This window comes from Danio aesculapii, chromosome 20 (genome assembly GCF_903798145.1).
Source record: "Danio aesculapii chromosome 20, fDanAes4.1, whole genome shotgun sequence".
NCBI lineage: Eukaryota > Metazoa > Chordata > Actinopteri > Cypriniformes > Danionidae > Danio > Danio aesculapii.
Window position 1 is genome coordinate 53,404,254 of NC_079454.1, and position 16,519 is coordinate 53,420,772.

The 16,519-nt window shown below is 37.4% G+C and overlaps 2 protein-coding genes across 2 annotated transcripts in view; one reads left to right on the top strand and one right to left on the bottom strand.

Annotated features, from left to right (window-relative positions):
• The window catches only part of gptl (glutamic--pyruvic transaminase-like), a 19,514-nt gene extending 8,129 nt beyond the window's left edge, over positions 1 to 11,385 (top strand). Inside the window, exons 5-11 of the mRNA XM_056480645.1 lie at positions 767 to 1,004; positions 4,877 to 4,960; positions 8,746 to 8,920; positions 9,256 to 9,430; positions 9,542 to 9,697; positions 10,758 to 10,855; positions 11,064 to 11,385. Of these exons, the coding sequence (XP_056336620.1) occupies positions 767 to 1,004; positions 4,877 to 4,960; positions 8,746 to 8,920; positions 9,256 to 9,430; positions 9,542 to 9,697; positions 10,758 to 10,855; positions 11,064 to 11,151 (1,014 nt within the window). The 3' untranslated portion in view covers positions 11,152 to 11,385. The remainder of the gene's footprint in view (positions 1 to 766; positions 1,005 to 4,876; positions 4,961 to 8,745; positions 8,921 to 9,255; positions 9,431 to 9,541; positions 9,698 to 10,757; positions 10,856 to 11,063) is intronic.
• Positions 9,523 to 16,519, bottom strand: part of ctsbb (cathepsin Bb) — a 245,400-nt gene continuing 238,403 nt past the window's right edge. The window contains exon 11 of the mRNA XM_056481771.1: positions 9,523 to 9,532. The gene's annotated coding sequence lies outside the window, so the exon portion shown is untranslated. The remainder of the gene's footprint in view (positions 9,533 to 16,519) is intronic.

Here is a 16,519-nt window from a genome sequence, read left to right on the forward strand (position 1 = left end):
TCTACCATCAGTCCGTCTATCCATCTATCCATCTATCGTCCATGTTTAGATGTCTATCCATCAATCCATAGATACATCAGTTCATCTAGCTATCTTTTTGTCTATCTATTCATCCATTTATCTATCTATTTATGTCCATCCATCATCTGTCCGTCCATCTATCCATCCATCTAAATATCTTTATATGTCTGTAAATTCATTCATCCATCCATCCATCCATCCATCTATTTAAATATCGATCCGTTCAACCATCCCTCTGTCCATCCATCATCCATCTATCTGTCTATCTGGCTATCTTTATGTCTATTAATTTATCCATCCATCCATCCGTCCATCCATCCATCCATCCATCCATCCATCCATCCATCCATCCATCCATCCATCCATCCATCTATCCATCTATCCATCCATCCATCCATCCATCCATCGGTTTGTCTGTCTGTCTATCCATCTATCTGTCTATTTATATGTCTATCCATCCATCCATCCATCCATCCATCCATCCATCCATCCATTCATCTAACTATATCCGTCTATCTTTTTATATTTTAATCTGTCTATCTATCCATCTACCCATCCATCCATTCATTCATCCATCCATCCATTCATCCACCCATGCATCTATTTTTCAGCCACTGATTAACTTCCGGTGAAAGGTTGATGTGACCTATATAGCATAATATTTGTGACACTGTACAACAGTAATTCCTATTTACTAGTATTCATGAAATTGTTCAAATCAATGGTTGTCTGTCTTCCTCATCAGGTGATGCTGCGTCTGCTGTGTCAGTCAGAGGGCGTGTCTGCAGTCATGATTCCAGACCCCGCCCCTCACACTCTGGCACGCCTCATAGACCGGGTGGGCATAGCATCAGTGCCCTATCGGCTGCAGGAGACGAGTGGGTGGAGCTTGGAGAGGGCGGAGCTAAACAAAGCTATACAGGCCTCCAGGGTGCGGTGCTCTCCTCAAGCTATTTACATCAGCAACCCTGGCAACCCTACAGGTACAGGATGATGATTATAATAAGTGATTTAAATGATGAATATTGATGATTGTAATGCACACATGATTCAACTTGTTACATTTTAAATAGTCTCACCAATATTGTGATATTTTTTCGCCTTATTTTCATGATTTATATGTTGAGATTAAACTTTTGTGCACTAATCTACACTGTTTTAATGTTGTTGTGGGACAATGTGAGAGACAACCCTTTTTCCTGGGCATAAGCTGCATGATACATAAACATTCTTGCCTTTTACCTCAGCGAGAGAAAAGTAGTGCTTATTGTTACGTCCTTTTAGATGTTAATATTAAACTAAGGGTATTTAACATAACATATAATAGTTGAGTGTGTGTGTAACAGATGGAGAGAGAAAAAAGTGACTGAAAACCAAATATCACTTCAGTTATTTATTGCCCATTCTTCCAGTGAAACCAGTGAGAATATATTGTATGTCTATTTATCCGTTCATCCACCCATCTATTTACGTCTATCCATCCATCCATAAGTCTGTCCGTATGTCCATCCATCCATCTGTCCATCTAGAAATCTATATATGTCTATACATCCATCCATACATCTATGTATTTGTCTATCCATCCACCCATCCGTCTCTTCATTCATCCATCCATCTGTCCATCTATCTATTTACTTATGGCTACCCATCCATTTATGTCTGTTCATCCTTTCATCCACCCATTCATCCATCTGTCTATTTATAAGTCTATCCCTCCATCCATCCATCTGTCTAAATGTCCAACCGACCATCCATCCATCCATCCGTCCATCCATAAATCCATCCATCTAGCTATCTATATGTTGATCCATCCATCCATGAATCTATCTATACATGTCCATCCATCTGTCTATCCATCCGTCTGTCTGTCCGTCCATCCATCCGTCCATGTATTTGTCTATCCATCCACCCATCCGTCTCTTCATTCATCCATCCATCTGTCCATCTATCTATTTACTTATGGCTACCCATCCATTTATGTCTGTTCATCCTTTCATCCACCCATTCATCCATCTGTCTATTTATAAGTCTATCCCTCCATCCATCCATCTGTCTAAATGTCCAACCAACCAACCTATCTATCTATCTATCTATCTATCTATCTATCTATCTATCTATCTATCTATCTATCTATCTATCTATCTATCTATCTATCTATCTATCTATCTATCTATCTATCTATCTATCTATCTATCTATCTATCTATCTATCTATCTATCTATCTATCTATCTATCTATCTATCTATCTATCTATCAGATCTATAAGCAAAACACATTCTCTCAGACTAGCCCCCGTAAGAGAGGCTGTCCTCACAGAGACCCACAGAAAAAGTAAGAGTGAGATTGAAAAAGATAGAGAGAGAGATCGCCATTGCTGTTTGGGCCCGGCTTTTAAACGCTACGCCGACCAGCGATTGGTGGCGCAAAACCAGCATCAGCAGCCAACGCCATCAGCACAAAATGCGGATCCTCCAATGTCGTTGGTACCTGTAACACACGCATGAAACGACACACCCACATACAAACAAACGCACACACATATACCCGAAATACCTTCTGCAAGCGAACATAACATTATATTTCCAGTGTGCAAACGCTACCATGAACTTGTTGGATTTTCCATCAGTGGTTGGTTATGTGTCCCGCCCCAGCCCAAACACACACACACACACACACCCCAGAAAAAGAGAGGTCCTATGGCTGAGAAAGACACTGCTCGCATGAAAACTGCTTCAGCTTTCTCGATTATAGTAACGCACATTTTATTGTCAGTAACGGTAACAGCGTTATAACGAGGGAAACAGTAACTCAATTGATTACTCATTATTGAAAAAGGTATCGCCGTTAGTAATGCCGTATATTTATTGCGTGGTTATTCCCATCACTAATGATTTTATACATTTATGTGCCTAAAATTACTCTTTCTTTAAAAAAAAAAAATGTTTTCATTTTTGTTCAAATATATATTTTTAATTAAATTTGAATTACTAATAAATGTATTTTCTCTTCATTTAAAGTAATAAAATTTTAACTAATCATTATTTAATTAAGGAATGAGTATATTTATATACTTGTAGCAGTGTGATATGGCTGTATATCGGCACTGGTGGGAGGTGTGCGTTGGCCGTGCTGATATACAGCCATATCGCATTGCTACTCATGTGATATTGCGTTTATACAACAGTTCGACGGTATAATCGTGTATATAAAAAAGAAAATCAAACACAGAGAGACTAAATATCCTTTTGTCAGAGGAACTACTCTTTAGAGGAACGTCACTTTAGAGCTACAGTATTTCAATGATTCTCTAGCGTAAAGTGATGACAAAACAGCTGATTTTGCTGACATTTTAAGATTATAAGGCTGAACAGCATGAAATGCCATCAGTCTACAGAGATTTCCCAGTATTACTCTGCTGTAATCAGGAAAACTCAATAATTAACTCAGAAAAAGCCAAAGCAAAGTAAACACTAGCAGATTACTATGGTTTAAATACAGCCGTATAACATACAAAAGAGGGAGAGATCGACTTAGAATGACACTCACCTGATTTATAATGATTTGATCAGCTGTAGTTTACATTTATGCTGGGTTATTAGCCTTTAAGCATTTTTTTGGAGCATATGGACAAACTGTGCATTGTTTACACTGTACTGAACGACTAGACCTGCTCAGTAGCACATTATATTCTTAGTCTCAGTTTGCACTATTATTGCACACAACTGCACTCAATCTGCTGCGGCCATTATACTGTTGTTTGCACATAAGCCAATTGCACTAGGCACTTTTTGCATAATAAACACAATTAACTACTATACATTGTTTACATCTGTTTACATTACTCCACAATCAGTAATATATATTGTTTACATTCATAGATATTTATATATATATATATATATACATTTCATATCTTCTGTGTGTATATATGTGTAAACATGTATGATGTGGATATTATGTGTAGGACTTCACTGTGGACGGCAAAGTAAGAATTTCATTGTACAGGGAAACTTGTTTCCTTACTGTGCACTTGACAATAAACTAACTGAATTGAATTGAATTATTATGCAGTCTCTGTCGCCATCTTGTGGCGGAACACCAACCATCTTTGCTCTGCTCAATGGCAGGCTAATGGCTGCCAACACGCTGAATCTCCGAAATGATAAATATTTAAAATAGGCACTATCCTTATAAATAAACTGCATAGTTGCAATCTAAACAACTACATTCTCACCTATAAAGCCTCAAAAGTACACTATGTTGTCCAACAGCTGCAATATTAGTCAATCTGTAGTGAGTTCATTGATCTGCTGTCGCTCTATGTGGGCGGAGGAATACACAAGGGTGAAGAGGCTCTACAAGTTCTGATATTGCAGAATATTGCACGGCTAACAGCCAATCAGATTCAAGAACCAGACAGGGTGTATATATATATATATATATATATATATATATATATATATATATATATATATATATATATATATATATATATATATATATATATATATATATATATATATATATATATAAATATATATTTATATATGATTTACATTATTCATTACATAAATACTACTAATTATAAATATTTAAAAGTATTATCATTATAATAAATATTTTTTCAGTAGTGTAGAATCCATATTGTGTTGAAATGTTAGAAAATATATTACATTTAATATACGTGCATCTAATGTGTCTATAATATTGTTCCAAATGTTTAAATATAAATATCTTTATTTACAAAAAACAAAACAGCTGTATTGATGTGAAAATCTCTTATTGCAGCTTTTTTTCTGAAGCGTTATGCTAAGTAATGTTTTAATAAACGCCATGTTTTGTGTGTGTTTTCCAGGTGCAGTTCAGAGTCGCGAGAGCATCGAGGACGTGATTCGATTCGCTCATGTTGAACGACTCTTCCTATTAGTCAATGAGGGATGTTTTTAGACATGTTTGATCTTCATTACAGTTGCAGAATTATTAGCTCTCCTGTTTAACGGAAAGAAGAACACATTTCTAATCATAATAGTTTTAATAACTCATCTGTAATCACTGATTTATTTTATCTTTGTCATGATGACAGTAAATAATATTAGACTATATTAAACTGACAGCTTAAAGTGACATTTAAAGGCTTAACTAGGGTAATTAGGGTAAAGTTAGGGTAATTAGGCAAGTTATTGTATAACAGTGGTTTGTTCTGGAGACAATCCAAAACTAATATTGCTTACAGTTTTTACCAATTGTTTCCACACATTTTCTGAAAGCAGGTCTCATATTGTCCAAACTCTACTCACAAATCAAAAAACACACACACACACACATTGGGCAAAACCCTTCAATTCTCCTGTAAAACGAAACTTTACGTTCAAAACAGTGTGGTTTCTTCTCCAAATGGTGTTTTGCTTTCAAATGGCACACACACACAAGCCTTCACATCAATAGACATTTATAACTTGACCAGTTGATCAATGATTATTACAGTTTTTTAAATTGTTTACACACAAATACTTGTACTTCAGACACAATGACTAGAACATGCACCTGATGCACCAACCCCCTGAACCAACACTCTGTCATTCACAATTGTAAAGTCAGTTGTCCTACTTTGCATGCTAACTCATCACATGGGTAAACACCTGTCTCACGTAATCGCAATTTAGAAATCAGAGCTCATCTGCTTCATAAGTGGCTCACTGCCCACCCATGTTTTCCAGTTGTTTATCTCCCTCCGTATTCTCCATTCCTCAGTCCTATCGAGGACTTTTTTTCTGCCTGGAGATGGAAAGTTTATGACTGAAATCCACACACATGTATACCCCTTCTCCAAGCTATAGCAGTTGATGATGTTCATGGCTGGATTTGCCATGCAAGGTGACATTTCCCCCGCTGCTGGGCCAGACCAAAACAGAAAAGTGGATGCAGTGTATATATTTGGTATCGCGTATTTGTGTGTTTTGTATAAAAACAATAATGGAGAATACGGAGGGAGATAAACAACTGGAAAACATGGGTGGGCAGTGAACCAGTTATGAAGCAGATGAGCTTTGATTTCTAAATTGCGATTCAAGAGTTCACACTTAGATTACGATTTATACATAGCTTGTTTGGCGTGCTGTCCCGGGAGAGAGCCCTGAGCTCAAGGTATCCTCGAGCCCAGGGCTCCCTCCTTTCACAGGGCGAGGGGAGACTGAGCTCAGGTCGATCTGAAACTCCCCCGCTGCTGAGGCCAAGGTGAACTTCCTGAGAGTAAGACATTAGAAAAAGATTTAGGCTTATTTTATCAATAATATAGAGCACATTTGCATGGTGCGAACATGCTAACTCCGCACAGAAACACCAGATGGCCTAGTGAAGACCCAACGCCATTGGTATTCTTGCTGTGAGGCAACAGTGCTAGTCACTGGGCCACCGTGCCTTTCTTGATAAAGGTGGAGGAGGGGGGTTTCTTCCAGACGAAGATAGTTGTAGAGAGGAAATGAGGATTTATATAGTGACTTGGGATCCTTTGATTGGAGGATCATGATTAGCTAATGTGGACCAGCTGGGTCAATCATGAGCACATGCTCCTCTCGAAATTAGTGTAAAATTAAACTTCACTGAAGCTACGGTCACACTCGGCTTTGTGTGTGCGAAATTCTGTCGTGCGGCGCTGCGAAAAGGGGCGGGATTAAACATGATGATTAGATATTTAAAAAGCCAGCGATTGCTCCATGTTTTAAATTTCTGTCCAGAGAGGTCATGTTTTGATCCTCTATTGGTCTCATGCAGTCAAGTGATGCGATTTCGCAGGTTAGAGTTCACCAAGCTTGAACTTTGCACTGCAGCAACCTGCGAAACTTAACGCATGACCCTGCGTTTCCGGTCTGACGTATTCGTGTGCGTATGAATGGAAGTCTATGGGAGGAAAAGCCAAGTGTGACTGCAGCTTTACGTGAGACAGGTGTTTACCCATGTGATGAGTTAGCATGCAAAGTAGGACAACTGATTTTACAATTGTGAATGACAGAGTGTTCCTTATGAAAACAAGAGACTTTACAATTGTGAATGTCATTACAGTAGCTATGTTTCCATCCACCTATTTTTATGCGCATTTTGGATATGCACATAAAAAAACCGGTTGAATTCTGAAAATGCGCATAAAAAACTTATGCACATAACTGAGTTGGATAAACTTTATATTGGATAAGAAAAGATGCGCATGAACTAGGATGGAAACACTTTTACCGCACAAATTTCAGCATGCGCATTAAAAAAGGTCATGTGATGTTATTAGAGATCATGTGATGGTGAAAATGTGTGTAAATGGAGAAACCAGCAGGCTGAGCACACTGTAAACCATCTAAACTGTTGTTTTGGTCATTCTAAAACACCTTAACGTTTAAGTATTAGTGTTATTATATTAATAATGACCTCCAAGAGCGTCTGTGCTCCGCGTCTGACACCTTCAAACACCACCGCGCGTTCACTGCGTGTCAGGATTGCCTTCTAAGGCGCGAGTCATTTATTAGATGAAGGAAAGATTGACGCAGCTTCTCCTACCACAGTAAATTCAGTTTTTACTGTTGATATTTGGCGCCAGATAATCAGGAAGTGACGATTTTGTTCGCTTTGACTCGTTGGATGGAAACGCTGCTTTATTCGTGCGTCTTTAATGCGATTATCCAACACAATCTCACAGCAATTCGTAACTTTTTTTTTAGTGGCTAAAGCTGCAGTCACACTTGGCTTTTCCTCCCATAGACTTCCATTCATACGTACACGAATACGTCAGACCGGAAACGCGGGGTCATGCGTTAAGTTTCGCAGGTTGCAGCAGTGCAAAGTTCAAGCTTGGTGAACTCTGACCTGCGAAATCGCATCACTTGACTGCTAGAGACCAATCGAGGATCAAAACAGCACCTCTCTGGACAGAAATTTAAAACATGGACCGATGGCTGGCTTTTTTAAATGTCTAATCATCATGTTTAATCCCGCCCCTTTTCGCAGCGCCGTACGACAGAATTTCGTACACACAAAGCCCAGTGTGACCGTAGCTTAATTCGTACGAATTCGTACGATCTAATTCGTACAATTTAGTACGATTTGCTCATCCTCCAATGACGGTTGGGTTTAGGGGCGGGGTTAGGTGCCACGCCTCCTTTTTAAAATCGTACCATTTCGTACGACTGAACTCGTACGAATTCGTACGAATTAGCCACTAAACTGTCAAAACATAAAATACTTACGTTTTCTCGTGAGATCAGGCTGAGTTTTGCGCATAAAGTTCATCCGCATTTTTGGATGGAAACATACCAAGTGTGTTTCTTGTGAAAACAAGAGATTTTCTGCATGAAAATAGTGCCAAATGCAGAGAATTGTGTGTAGTGTTTTGAAAAAAGTGTGTTTTAAACCTGCAATCTGAGTGTAAAGCAGGAATTGTGCTTGTAGTTGAGCAGAATTGGTTCAGGGGGTTGGTGCATCAGGTCATTGTGTCTGAAGTACAAGTAATTGTGTGTAAACAACTAAGAAAAAGTGTAAGGGGGTTAATAATATTAACCTTAAATGGCTTTAAAACAAATAAAAACTGCTTTTATTCTAGCCGAAATAAAAAAAATATAAGACTTTCTCCAGAAGAAAAAATATTATAGGAAATACTGTGCGAAATTCCTGAATCTGTTCAACATCATTTGGGAAATATAAGTCACAGGAGGGCGAATAATTCTGTCTTCAGCTGTATGTGAGTTAGTTTGCTCATGTTGGTTTTCTGTGTTGTCTTACAGGAGTATCAGAACACGGTGTTTGCGGACGGATGTGAGTTTGTGTCCTATAAGCGAGTTCTGGCTGAGATGGATGAGGGGTTTTCACAGAGCGTTCAGCTGGCCTCGCTGCATTCACTGTCCAACGGCATCATGGGAGAGTGAGTTTATGCTTTATTTCCTCCTTAAAGGTGTCCTATTATTCTCTTTGTACAGGATGTTAAACTAGCTGCAACCCAGTACTGGGAAACACCCATACACGCTCATTCACACACTCATACACTACGGTCAGTTTAGTCATCAAATCCCCTATAGCACATGTGTTTGACTGTGGAGGAAACCCACGCCAACATGGGGAGAACATGCGAACTCCACACAGAATTGTGTCCAATTGGTCCAGCTGGGACTCGAACCAGTGACCTTCTTGATGTGAGGCCACAGTGCTAACCACTGAGCCACCTTACTCTTAATGATTAAGTCTGTCTGGGCTCTTCAGGTGTGGTTTGAGGACCAGTTTTATGGAGCTGGTGAATCTTGATGAAGACGTTATGTTATACACTGAAGTGCTCCTGACTGGAGATTTATGCCCTGCTGTGATTGGTCAGATCGCTCTTGATGTCATGATGGCTCCGCCCCATCCTGGAGACCCCTCCTACAGTTTATACATCGAGGTACGATTAAATAACACACATTAGCAAGCACACACAAGATAACGTCTGATTGGATGAGTTCTAAAGGGTCAGGTCACTCTAAAATTAAAATGTGTGTGTGTGTGTGTTCAGGAGGTGTCGTCTAGGCTGAAGACTCTGCAGTGTAACGTGTCGAGGGCTGTCAGTTTCATCAATGATCTCCCAGGATTCAGCTGTCAATCAACTCAGGGCGGAGTCTTCATCTGCCCACAGCTGAGTCTCCCTCACTCTACACACACACACTCACAGGTACACACACACACACACACACACACTCACGCATTCACTCACAAGCACACAAGCACACACACACACTCACTTACAGGTACACACACTCACGCATTCACTCACACGTACGCACACTCACACGCACACACACACACACACACACACACACACATACTTTTATAGGAACACACATACATGCACACACAGATATACGCAGGTGCACACACAGGTACACACACTCACAATTGTTCAAACAAACTCACAAGAGCAAACACATATGTATAGGTACACACACACACACTCACTTACAGGTACACACACTCACGCATTCACTCACTCACACGTACACACACACACACACACACTCACTCACTCACTCATACAGGCTTATACACACAAACACTAACAACTATGAACACACACTCATCCACAGACAGACACACACACATACTTTTACAGGTAAACACACTCAAGTATACACACACACTTAAGTACAAATAGACACACACACACATTCACAGGTTAACACACACGTGTACAAACACATACACACTCACAGGTTAACACACACTAACAAGTGTACACACACATAAGTACAAACACACACACACACACACACACACACACACACACACAGGTTAACACACACTAACAAGTGTACACACACATAAGTACAAACACACACACACACAAACATACACACGTTAACACACACTAACAAGTACACACACACACATAAGTACAAACACACACTAATAAGTACACACACACACATAAGTACAAACACACACTCACAGGTTAACACACACTAACAAGTATACACACACACTTAAGCACGAATAGACACACACACACACACACACTCACAGGTGCTAACATACACACATTCTTACTCACAGCACACTTTAAGCTACCCACACACACACACACACACACACACACATACACACACAAACGCTAACATGTATGAACACACACACACTTTTTGTAACATGAGGATGAATTGTGTGTGTGTGTGTGTGTGTGTGTGTGTGTGTGTGTGTGTGTGTGTGTGTGTGTGCGTGTGTGTGTGTGTGTGTAGCCTATGGGCTTGTTGTACAGCAGGAGGTTGTTGGAGGATCAGGGTGTGTGTGTTGGGTTCAGCGAAGATCACACACATTCACACTGCTGCCACTTCAGGTACAGTGACCTTTTCAGACATGCAGTTTACACACACACACACACACACACACACACACACACACACACACACACACACATACTGAACACCCTGTTGCTGTGTGTGTGTGGTATGTGTATCTCAATTGTAAGTCGCATCGGACAAAATGTAAATATAATAATATAATGTGTGTGTGTGCGTGTGTGTGTGTGTGTGTGTGTGTTTTAGGTTGTGTGTGTTGATGCCATCAGATGAACTGGAGGAAGTTCTCCGTCGTCTTCAATGTTTCCACCTAAAGTTCCTCCAGGAATACTGAACACACCCTCTCAGTGAAGCTCAACAGAGGAGTCAGATCTGTACACAGGGCTGTTCTTCAGAGCGATTTTGATGAAAGTCTGCATGAACCAGAAGCTGCGACCATTTTTTTTTCCCGTATTGTGACACAGCTCCTAGAGAAACTAAACATTAAATGAGAAAACAGTGGGCGTGGCTTGTTGTTTCTGATTGGATGTAGTAAAGTAGGCGTGTCATTCAGAAAGATGGGGGGAAAAGGGTTTGGGGAGAGTTATTACAGCCAATCAGACTCCTGCTCAATGTTTCTGTTTGTTGACATACTGCTGACAGCTGGAGGGGCGTGGTTTAGTATGTTAGCCACGCCCAATACATCAGACAGACCTAATCCAAAAAGCATAGAATCATCAAGAGGCGACACTCTGAAACAGCTACTAGATGCTGCTAGTGTCACCCGGCAGCCATTTAGAATAGCAGCACGAATAACTAACGTTAGACAGAACGAATTACAATATTGAGTTAAATATGAGTTAAAATATGATTTATTTATATGCTCTCAGCGTAAATGAGTACGACTCCTTTTAAAAGTAACAATATCTCAATGAAAATAAACAATTTCCAAAATGTTGACAAGACTGAGGCTGCGCCAGAAACAGCATACTTCCATACTTTACAGTATGCTAAAATCAGTATGTAAGCCGAGTACTACTCGCTCTACATACTGCTACAAAAAGTACTGTCAATCTGTTATCAACAATATTTAAAGCCATGTTCATTTAATTGAACATGTCAGAATTAATTTGTATTATAGCCGTGCATAAACTATTAAATTAGTTTAAAGTAATTTCAGGGTGACGCAGTGGCGCAGTAGGTAGCGCTGTCGCCTCACAGCAAGAAGGTCACTGGTTCGAGCTTCGGCTGGGTCAGTTGGCGTTTCTGTGTGGAGTTTGCATGTTCTCCCTGTGTTGGTGTGGGTTTCCTCCGGGTGCTCCGGTTTTCCCCACAGTCCAAACACATGCAGTACAGGTGAATTGGGTAAGCTAAAATTGTCTGTAGTGTATGTGTGTGAATGAGTGTTTATGGATGTTTCCCAGAGATGGATTGCAGCTGGAAGGGCATCCGCTGTGTAAAAACATATGCTGGATAACTTGGTGGTTCATTCCGCTGTGGCGACCCCAGATTAATTAAGAGACTAAGCTGAAAAGAAAATGAATGAATGAAAGTAGTTTCATCTAAAAGTGACCGCTTCAAAACAACAAAAACAAAATATGGTTCAAATATATTAAACAAGTCTGTAAAATGAACTATTAAAAGTGCTGATAATCACCTGTAAGTGATACTGATAATGTGATTACATAATGTGACGCTGATAATGTGACTGTAAGTGTTGTATTGTCGACTTTCAGGTTGTATCTCAGCTTTAATGCGCTTTTTAAATGAATAAATAAATAATAAAGCAGCTGCTTGCCATCGTCACAACAATAAGATCCAATGGACGTCCGATCGCTTTCACTCCAGAATGGCGGAATCGCTGGGCGCTGCTGTTGCACTGGAATGTTCTATTGAGAGTCGCCTCTTAAACTCTTTGCCTAATCAATAGAACACTCCAGACACTCAATAGAACGTTCCAGTGCAACAGCAGCAGCCAGCGATTCCGCCATTCCAGCCTGATCTCACGAGAAAACGTAAGTATTTTACGTTTTGACAGTTTAGTGGTTAATTCATACGAATTCGTACGAGTTCAGTCGTACGAAATGGTACGATTTTAAAAAGGAGGCGTGGCACCTAACCCCGCCCCTAAACCCAACCGTCATTGGAGGATGAGCAAATCGTACTAAATTGTACGAATTAGATCGTACGAATTCGTACGAATTAGCCACTAAAAATAAGTTACGAATTGCCGTGAGATTGTGTTGGCCATTCTGGAGTGAAAGCGATCGGCCCTCCATTGGATCTTGCTGCTTTGACGATGGCAAGCAGCTGCTTTATTATTAATTTATTCATTTAAAAAGCGCATTAAAGCTGAAATACAACCTGAAAGTCGACAATACAACACTTACAGTCACATTATCAGCACTTTTAATCGTTTATTTTACAGACTCATAATAAGCTGTTGTTCTATTCACCTTATTCTTCATGTACGAGTGGGCGCAGCCATTGGAATCTTTTTGGCTCGAGACTTCCGGTCTCATTCACTTCCATTCGTTTTTAGACGTTAAAAACAGCTTGTTCTGCTGCTTGATGTTGCAAACTGACGTTTTCTTATTATATTATTCTACTTTGTCTGTCTAGTCATGAAAGCACTTGCGTGTAGAGCCAGTAGTTTGATCGTTTTCTGCCGTTTATTATTCCTTGTCATTTCTCCCATAGGCAGCTGAGTCGGAAGTTGTAAAACAATCGCAAAAACGAGCGCACCTCCGCATCACAGAATAAGGTCAATAGAGTGGAGGAACTATGACGTCACCTTGTAGGCGAATCAGCTGCTAGCATAAAACTGGTTTCCTCGATAAAATCCCCATAGGATTTCCCCATAGGCTTTTCGAAGATTGCTAATAATAAGCTCTGTGTTCAAACACAGTTCATTACACTTACACGTTTTGTCCAGCCGGATAATCCTCACATGAAAGTTAAACTTTTAGCACTTTTGGATCTTAAATTTGAACGCAAGAATTGAAAAGCTAACATTAGGCTATAAACGGACTACAGTGCCTTCAGGGTGTTTGCCTGTGACGTCAGCACCACCCTGCTACAGACAACTCATCAAGCTTATTTTTAGACATATGGTCAATGACAAAGATTTACTTTCTGTGTATTATATTATAATCCACGCTGTATATTAGAGACAAATAAATACGCAAAAACACACAGACATAAATGCCTTTTGGATAGTTTTTTTTATGTGGGAAATACATTTGGTTTTGCTTTACGGTTGTTGTAAAAGTTTTAAAACTATATGTATAAATGTGCCTAAGTAGTAGTATTATTATAGGAGATATTTAAATAAGTGTATCACTCGTGTGCATACAGCCCACTTGCCTGTTAGTAACAGACGACAGAAATGAGGCATGAGGGACAATTAAGGCTATCAAATGCCTGCAAGTCCCATCAAAGATAGAGAACAACATTCAATATTCTTTTTATGTCATGAAGTACAGTTATTATGGTGCAATTATTCATTAATTATTTAATCTATGTAGGAATTTATAGACTCGTTTATTTATATTTTTCCGTATTTATTTATTTATTTTTGCAGGTTTCGTCCTCTAGTTCCGTCATTCATTCATTCATTCATTCATTCATTTTCCTTTCGACTTAGTCCCTTTATGAATCCGGGGTCGCCACAGCGGAATGAACCGCCAACTTATCCAGCACATGTTTTATGCAGCGGATGCCCTTCCAGCTGCAACCCATCTCTGGGAAACATCCATAAATACTCATTAACACTCATACACTATGGACAATTTAGCTTACCCAATTCACCTGTACTGCATGTGTTTGGACTGTGGGGGAAACCGGAGCACCCGGAGGAAACCCACGCGAACGCAGGGAGAACATGCAAACTCCACACAGAAATGCCAACTGACCCAGCCGAGGCTCGAACCAGCGACCTTCTTGCTGTGAGGCAACAGCACTATACTGCGCCACTGCTTCGCAATCCAAAACAAATATTGCTTAAGGGGCTAATAATATTGACCTTAAAAATGGCTTTATTCTAGCCGAAATGAAACAAAAAGATTTTCTCCAGAAGAAAAAATATTATACTATTACTGTGAAAATTTTCTGAATCTGTTAAACAGCATATTAGAAAAATTCACAGGAGGACTTCAACTGTATTTATTTATTTTTGTCAATTTAAATGTTTTGTTTACCCAGTAATTTTAATTAATGAATGTATTTATTAATACATTTATTTACATATGTCGTTTAAATGTTATTATTATCCAGTAATTTATTTATTTATGTATTTATTTATTTATTTATTTATTTATTTATTTATGTCATTTAAATGTTTTATTTACCCAGCAATTTTTATTAATTAATTAATTTATTAATAATTTTATTTATATATATCATTGAAATGTTATTTTTACCCAGTAGTTTATTTATTTATTTATTTATTTATTTATTTATGTCATTTAAATGTTTTATTTTCCCCTGTAATTTTTCATTCATTTATTTATTTATTTATTGATTCATTTATTTATTTATTTATTTATTTCATTTAAATGTTTTATTTTCCCCAGTAATTTTTCATTTATTTATTTATTTATTTATTTATTTATTTATGTCATTTAAATGTTTTATTTCCCCAGTAATTTTTCATTTATTTATTTATTTATTTATTTATTTATTTATTTATGTCATTTAAATGTTTTATTTTCCCCAGTAATTTTTCATTTATTTATTTATTTATTTCATTTAAATGTTTTATTTTCCCCAGTAATTTTTCATTTATTTATTTATTTATTTCATTTAAATGTTTTATTTTCCCCAGTAATTTTTCATTTATTTATTTCATTTAAATGTTTTATTTTCCCCAGTAATTTTTCATTTATTTATTTATTTATTTCATTTAAATGTTTTATTTTCCCCAGTAATTTTTCATTTATTCATTTATTTATTTATGTCATTTAAATGTTTTATTTCCCCAGTAATTTTTCATTTATTTATTTATTTATTTATTTATTTATTTATGTCATTTAAATGTTTTATTTCCCCAGTAATTTTTTATTTATTTATTTATTTATTTATTAATTTATTTATGTCATTTAAATGTTTTATTTTCCCCAGTAATTTTTCATTTATTCATTTATTTATTTATGTCATTTAAATGTTTTATTTCCCCAGTAATTTTTCATTTATTTATTTATTTATTTATTTATTTATTTATTTATTTATTTATTTATTTATTTATTTATTTATGTCATTTAAATGTTTTATTTCCCCAGTAATTTTTTATTTATTTATTTATTTATTTATTAATTTATTTATGTCATTTAAATGTTTTATTTTCCCCAGTAATTTTTCATTTATTCATTTATTTATTTATGTCATTTAAATGTTTTATTTCCCCAGTAATTTTTCATTTATTTATTTATTTATTTATTTATTTATTTATTTATTTATTTATTTATTTATTTATTTATTTATTTATGTCATTTAAATGTTTTATTTCCCCAGTAATTTTTTATTTATTTATTTATTTATTTATTTATTAATTTATTTATGTCATTTAAATGTTTTATTTTCCCCAGTAATTTTTCATTTATTTATTTATTTATTTATTTATTTATTCGGTTCAGTTCGCGCGCGGAATACGACACACACATTGAGTTTGATTCCGGTCGTGTTCTTCTTCAGTATGAGTCAGGTCTGAACCGTAACCGTACACA